The sequence below is a fragment of the Rosa chinensis genome, chromosome 7 (assembly GCF_002994745.2).
Source record: "Rosa chinensis cultivar Old Blush chromosome 7, RchiOBHm-V2, whole genome shotgun sequence".
NCBI classification, from domain to species: domain Eukaryota; kingdom Viridiplantae; phylum Streptophyta; class Magnoliopsida; order Rosales; family Rosaceae; genus Rosa; species Rosa chinensis.
In genome coordinates, this window is record NC_037094.1 from 64,092,489 (window position 1) to 64,100,577 (window position 8,089).

Sequence of the window (8,089 nt, forward strand, 5' to 3'; positions counted from 1 at the left end):
TCTTCATGGGAGAAATTTATACCTCACTTTATTAGCGGTTACCTTCTAACTTTGAAGTTACAAAATTTATGTTAGAATGATGGTTGGTTATGAGTTTTCCCTGATAGCCTTAGCATCTGGGATACTTGGCTTTAAAAACTTTTGTAACTTGGGGATTATTTGGAAAAATTTGGTAAATAAAATGAAAAAATAAAAATCAAAACATTCTAGGGATGCTATTATACTTTTTGTTCATGATAAGATCATATTTATGAATGTGAAGTTTTATGCATTGAATTTCATGTAAACGTCAGGTACATGGTAGTTAATTGGATTGTGAAGTTGATAACCCCCAGATTATTTTACAGTTGATAACCCCCAGATTATTTTACAGTTTTGTCTGGATTCATATCATTGTCTCTGGGTTTTCTAAATGCTCTATCTGTGTTCTGTTATAGTTTCTTGTATTGATGGAACAACTTTCTACATTTAGGTGTGAGCCCTTTCCAACATATCCAAGAACTTATGATATGGTGCATGCACAAGGACTTCTTTCTGTTGAAACTGATCAACAGCGCAGGTGTACCATTCTTGATTTATTCACTGAGATTGATCGATTGCTTCGTCCAGAGGTACATATTAAATGATCCTCTTCACATTTCATGTCTAATTGTTTTGTACTGCCCTCCCTTAAAATTCGACTAAAATGATTTCAAGGGAACAAGAACTAATCAGATATGCACCAATTATATTTTGATTTATTGATGCTCTTGCAAGATTGTAGAGCATAATATAGTCTCCATTTGAAACATGGATTATTCACTATTGCAGCATCTTGTTTTAAACATTCATTTGCTAATATGGCATTTCTTGTGTGCCTAAACTTTGTCATAGTATGGATTAACGATTGCCGATTACATGCTGATATGATCAATAGTTCTACAGTATAGATAAAGTAGAAGTTTTACCAAATTAAAAGTTGTTGCAAGGGTCATGTAGGTTTTTTAGTACATTTGTGAAAATCATGTGCACGACTGCATACTTATAAATTCCTATTGTCGGGTATGGCGGTGAAAACAATTGCTTTGGTTTTATCTTTGTTATAAGCAAGTGTGCGTGTCTGCCTTCAAAAATGGAGAGCTGTTAGATAAATTTTATAGAAATGCTCTTTTGTCTGATTTTGAGAAGTGTCTTCAATGGACATGGATAGATGCATATACATCTTAATACCAATTGTAATATTTGACGGATTATAAGTTTGCCTTGGTATCAGTCACTTGAATAGCTTGATTGGGTTAGAACACGCGCGCACGTGCGCTCACACACACACACACACACGCATACTAGATATGAAGACACATATACCTTCTGTGCCATGAAACCTCTGACTGCTATATATTTGTGAAGTTTCTGTGCGTGTTGCTTTGGTTTGCTTCGATATTCTGCTTATGTTGCTGGTTGTTTTACAGGGCTGGGTGATCATCCATGACAAAGCTTCTCTCATTGAATCAGCAAGAGCTTTGACAACAGGTTTGAAGTGGGATGCACGGGTGGTAGAGATTGAAAGTAACAGTGATGAGAAACTACTGATATGCCAAAAGCCCTTCTTTAAGAAACAAGCAAACTAATAGTGAGGAGTTTCCAAAGGAAGCCTGGGATGGTGGTATATCACTTCATTCATATTCATTTACTTATTTTAATCAAATCATCATAAAGCTCCGCCATTGAAGTGGAGGCATCAAAAGTTTGGACAGAAGAAGAAACCAAAGAAACAGGCAAGGAAAGAAAATCAGTTACCCAACTGGGTAAAAGCGACACTACTCCTGTGAAGCCGTAAGGCTGTCATAGGTACATAGGGCATGTAATTATTATGGTATTGAGGTCCGGAGCAATTGAGAGAGAAGTGTAGGATAAAATTTAATCTTCCATGTAATTTCTCATTGTAACTATACAACCACATGATTAAGATTGGAAGATGATTACAGATAAACAATGCAGTCAGTTTGCTATAGTCTATAAAATATGCTTGGCAGTGCATTTATTAAAGTCGTGCAGCATGAAAAAGTTGATTATATTACCTGCAATATTGCGTTCATTTCAATGTGAAGCTGATACTGTGGCAATATATATTCAGGAAAATGATCAATTAGTTTAATTTTAGAAAAATTAATCCCCAAAATCTACCAATGTTCTAAATTTCTATATAACCCGAATTAATTTAGACGTTGTTCTCTAATAGCCCACCAATTAAGTTTTAATAATTTTTTTTTTTGTTTTTAGACCGTTTTGTCCTTTTCTTAACTGTAAAGTCAAACTCTTGTGTTTTTTTTTTTTAAAAATAATGCCGGTGCGGCTGCCCTCAAGCCGTTATTAATGAAACGGATTAATACATAGGGGGGACATGATGCCTAAACCCTAATTTTGCAATTTCTCCTTTCAATTCTGGTGTTCAGTGACCTCGTCTGTGGAATCACCCATTACTCCACTCCATCCTCCTCTTGGGGTCTGGTCTACGCTCTCCTCTCTGTGGTGCTTAAACCCAATGCGCCCTCTTCATTTTCCGAGCTCCAGTCAATGGCATTGGTGGAACAGAGTGGGGAGAAGGGAGAGAGTGTGGGAGGTGTTGCAGAGGGATTGAGAATTTGGAGCGGTGGGGTGCTGTTGTGAAGTGGGGTTCAGAGTTTTAAGTTCAAATCTTCTGAGGTGTGTTCCCAAGCTTGTAGAGCAATGTGTACTGGGACTGATGGGCCTTGTTTGTGTGATAGTTGGGTCTTTTGTGGGAATATGGAAGCTTATGGCTCCAATTTGGTGAGCTGAGTTGAATCTATAGCTTGCTGGCTTACTAAATTGATTAAAGTTTGATGCCCTTTTGTGTTTCTGAGTTTGTCCATGAATGTACTGAGGCTACATATATATATAGTTTAAAATATTACTGTATGAAGGTGATATTGTGTAAATACCGGATGGAACAAAATTGATAGAGTTTGAGTAATGACAGTTATTCAAATAGCAACAACACAAATAAAAGAACACAAGAATTGCTGACGCAGTGTAGACCTCACCACTGAGGAAACTTCACTGCGAGGCTGTTTACGTAGCATGCACGAGAATCAAATCCAATATAAATCAAGGTTGTTACAGATCACAAGTAGTGGTATTCAACTCAACCACATTGACTAGCAACAATGCTAACTTGCTCACAACTGTAATAGACCTATTCTAAACAACTATGAAGCAATCTGTATAGATGAAGAAATCTGGACACGCCTTCAGATTCAATCTTGCCTTGAAGCTTCACTGATCTCAATCACACATGCAAGTGATGAATGCAGTGAACAAGCAGTATGATCAATCAATCAAACAAACAATGAGAGTTTTGTAAAACAGTTAGTGCAGACTATGCAGCACAATTAAAAAATCAATCAAAAACTCTGAACTTGTATTAGTTTCGAAACTTTTTATACAGGAGGAAAACTCCCCTCAAACAAATCTTTTCTTTAATCATCAAATAAGTTGAATATGGAAAGATATCAAAAACTGAAATCAATGTTCCTTGTTTATTTGTTATGCATGCAAAAGTCTTTAATGCAAAATGCACCAAATCAATTTAATAGATATGTAAATCAATTTAAATTATACAACATGATTTGGAATGAATATATATTAAACTCAAGATCAGTGAAACACTTCTGCTTGATCGTATCTTCCTCTTTGATTCCTTGATGCTCCGGTTTCCTTGTGATAGTGGGAAATCATGCATTGAATGGTAATAGCCCAATATACTTACATATTGTTAATATCTTGATGGATCACAAGTTGAGGTTGATTTGGATTGCTGTTTATGAAATCCCAACAACTCCTAAGCTATGCATTTGATTATGTAAGGCATATGTATGTTAATCGAGCAACTCATTTGTTTAGCTTTCTGTTTTACTTCTTTATAGTTTATACTTTGGAAAAGGCAGATCTGTTTTGGATTTGTTTGAATTTGATTTCATTTCCCTAACCAATGCAAACTTTAATTTGTAATTCAGGTAACTTCTTAATTAAATTCTATATGATAGACATCCAAACGATAGAATTATCAATTAATGGAATTTAAATTAATAGAATCGTAATTCTTGTCATTTATAAATTTTTGTGAACATTGAAAATGATTCATCCAAACACACTCTTACAGATGCTTTGATAGTGAGAGAAGCTCTTCAATACAGAGAGAAAAAGGCAGAGAGAAGATCTTCGATAAGAGAAAAGGAGGCTCTGGTTCTTGCCATGTAGAAAGGAGGTTCCTGTTCTCGATTCAATCTGCCATCTTCATCTTTGATGGTGGCTCTTGATTCTGTATCTGCTGCAGCTCAGTTTGAATTCTCTTCCTTTTTCGATTTACATCTTTGGAGTAGTTTTTCTTGAATCTAACTCTTTTTTATTTTATTTTAATTTGAATTTTAGGTCTTGTTTTGTACAGTTTGTTGGTTTTGAAGCATTGTGCTAAGATTTTGATTATGGTTTCCATATTTTTGAATTGTTTTTGGTGAATTTGAGCTTTGATTTGCTTCGATTTGCACTTTTACGTCTCTACTTGTTGATTCAGTTTGTTTTGAAATACTTTGCTTCGATTTCATTCAAAAGGCAAACGGAGAGGTTGAGTATATTTCTCCATACCATTATGTGAAAATTATTCAAAGAAGATATCTTCAACTAGCCTGTGTTGGATACAATGGCCAGCCAAACTCAAGCATCCCATGGATGAAAGCCATGGCCTTAGGATATATCAAAAAGATCATCTCTGAAGATATCAACAATACCTTCCTGGCAGCAGGAGAAAAAACTATTATCACTGCTTACGATCATCCTGACGTAGTCAGCAGTGACCTGTTCCTATCTCTTACCAGAAAAGAGATAGATTCGACACTGGCATGCTTACAGTGGGTGGAAAGACTTGAAACAGACAACCACTACAAGATGTATGTTGATACAGATGTCGAAGATAATGCCACAACCGCTCGTATGGCCCAGGCAGACAACAACTCCTTTGTCTTTGGCCATAATTCTGAAACAGACGAGAACATGTGAAGCTACAGGTGAAGAATCAGCACCAAACCTGCAACTGTAGACCTTTAGACTTTTCTAAAGCTACTTTTGCTTTTTCAAAAGTCAAGTAAAAAACACTTCACCTCTCACCTAATAAAGCTTTTTGCTTTTCCCCGAACGACCTCCATCATCAGGAGCACTCAGGAAAGCAGAAGGTCACGGAGTTGTGCAGTAGATTGTGAATTTTTGAATTCTAGTTTGAGTTCCGCTCCCTATATAAGGAGCTTTAGTTTCAGTAGTAAGGCATTCGAAAATTCTCGATATCAGTTCCAGAATCAATTAAGCAGAAGAGTCTTCTCTCAATAGTATAGCAGTGTGCTTTCATTACAAGTAAGTATCTGTTCTCATTCTTACGGATAGCTAAACAGCCTTGTGCTGTTTACCTGATAATGAGGCTCTGAATGTTTAGCATGTATGTATATTTGAATAAATGAATTCAGGTGGTTGCTCACCCACTTCTTCAACAAATATAGTTATCATTACATTTACTTATTTATAGTTGTCATTATGTTTCACTATCTAGATGCATGCATCCTATAGAAATCCAAAGTTCTATCGTATTATTCACCTGGAAAAAATCAGTTTTAAAACCAAAAATTAAAGACAAGCAGCAGTGATTCCGCCTGTTAAAGTAGCCGTTAGGTGAAAACTTAGGCATGTTGAAGGCTAATCTTGTTTTTGTTTTTGTCGTTTAGAACAAAGTTTTTTTTTTTAGTCGAATAATATCGTCAAAGCCACGGGTCAACATAGGATACAAAAGACATTATTTTGAAAGGACCTATCCCTTTTAGTCTTTTCCAAAAGTAATAGTGTAATTCAAAAGTGTTGGGCAATTGGGCACAATACAGAAGCTTTTTGGGTATACGGGAAAATACCATCATTCAATTCCTATTTAAAGCTATATCAATAGTAGCCCTGTTAATCCTCTTCACTCTTGAAAAAACTCATGTACAAAGGCGGACTGATATGCCCCACCTCCAATCATGGTCACCAAATACAAATTTACATGTTAATATGACAAAATAACATGCACCATCTACACAGAAAAGGCACAAATATTCAACAACCCAAAATGAAACCGAAGGATTCCATTTCAGAATCGTAGAATTCCATGTCAAACAAAGCATAATTTCAGGTCAAACAAACAAAAATATAATCTTATGCAGAAATAAAAAGAGGCAAAATGACGAAGAAAACCAAATTCTCTCTCAATGTATCAAAATCAATGTGGGATGCGTATCAGACAAGGTTCTAAAAAATGCTAGGTGCTAGTCGGGCGGAAGGCCGGGGACTAGCGCCTAGGGGCCTAGGCGGTTTTTTTTTTAAAATTTTATTTTTATTTTATTTTTATTTTTATTTTTATTTTTATAACATATAATTATATAAATAAAAATATAAAATGTTAGTGTTTGAAAATAATAAAAATACTCAAATATAGATAAATGTTCAACAACAATGAGATAATGAGTTCTTAACCATCCAGAAAACGCTCTGCTAGGGTTTTCTTCCCTAGCCGCGTATTAGCAGCACCATCGTTGGAGGTGAGCAGCGGTGTTGACACCGAGTTTGGTCGTACGCGGCGGTGAGTCTTACAGCCTCGAGCAGAAAGCAAGGTCGGTGGTTTTTTTTGTGGGGAGACAGACGGGATCTGGACGAGAGTTGCAATTTGTTTCAAGGCGGGACTCCAATCGCAGCACAAAAGCGGATCGGAGGTAGTGTTTTTTCTACAGGATTGGACGAGGCTCGCTTCGCCTGATCTTTGCTAGGGGCAGATTCCTGGTTGACTGCGGTGGGACTTGAAGTAAGGGGTGCGAAGGCTTGGGTTGCCAACGATCTCTGCTCGAAGTTTCTGCCGGATCTAATGGTGCAGTGGACCGGGCGACCTCCGGAAAGGTGGAACGCGGCAGCAGCAACCTGGCCATTATGGGCTAGGGCTGTTGTCCCTTTTGCTGCTCCGGTTTGGGCTTGGGCTTGTGGGCCTGGGCCTAAAATTGGGCTGATGGGCTCTTCTCCATCTGCTCATATGTGGGCTTGGTTTCTTGAGCTTGGTTTTGCCCTCACGCTTGGGCTGGTTGAGTTTGTTGCAATTGCTTCAGTTATGAAGAGCAAGACCAACCTGTTGCAGAGGTTGTTGGCTCTGGAAGAGACCGGGGAGGGTGTTGGCTCCAACCCTAAGGGGAAGGAGCTAGCATTTTTCTAGGTCTCTGCTATTAGACATCTGGTTACAAGCCTTCTAAAGTTGGAGTAATCTCTATGAGCTTTTTCTAAGATGTTTCTAGTTGTATTTGTACCACAATTGCGTGTTGGCAGATTAGACTAGATGAATGATTTTTCCTTAGAATAGCGAGGTTGTTCTTGCTTGCTTAGGCTTGCTATCCAGCGAGCGTCCCTTTAGACTTTAATGAGTTTAGTATTGGCTTAAATAGGTTCTCCGGATTTTACCGGACTCTTATGTAAGTGCATGTTTAGACTCTGGCCTGTTTTTATGGCTTTGATATCTAATAACATCAAATCCTTTTCAAAAAAAAATGAGATAATGAGTTCTTAGAAAAAAAAAATTGCAAATTTGATTCTTCCAAGCCTAATCCTCAAATTCTTCTTCTCCATATCCCTCTAGTACTCCCTCCTCATCGGACTCAAACTCAAAATCCATCTCATCTTCTTCCTCTTCATCCGATACAAAATCCTCCTCATGAAGTTCTCTAATTTCTTGAATTCTACAACTTCTCCTAGGCTCTAAGCTATTATCCACTCCCAATCCCGATCTCTCTCCAACTACTTCACTAGTAAGATCGGAATCTACATCTTCATCACCACCATCCACAATCTATCCTTGGGCCATACTAGCTTCACTTGCTAGTAATACATCCACATTCTTCTTTTTCATTCTTCTCTTCTTGTTGATGATCTTGGCATTGAATTGGACATAGACTAAATTGTTTAACCTCGTTGTATCTAGTCTATTCCTTTTCTTTGTATGGATCTACATAAAGAAAAAAAAATAGTATATTATGAGTTT

The 8,089-nt window shown here is 37.2% G+C and overlaps 1 protein-coding gene across 1 annotated transcript; it reads left to right on the forward strand.

Annotated features, from left to right (window-relative positions):
* Positions 1–446: 446 nt before the first annotated feature.
* On the forward strand, positions 447–1,965 carry LOC112175509 (probable pectin methyltransferase QUA2). The gene is made up of 2 exons (XM_024313179.2): positions 447–611; positions 1,449–1,965. Exons 1-2 carry the CDS (start codon positions 450–452, stop codon positions 1,605–1,607), a joined length of 321 nt encoding a protein of 106 aa, XP_024168947.2. The 5' UTR covers positions 447–449; the 3' UTR covers positions 1,608–1,965.
* The last annotated feature ends 6,124 nt before the right edge of the window (positions 1,966–8,089 follow it).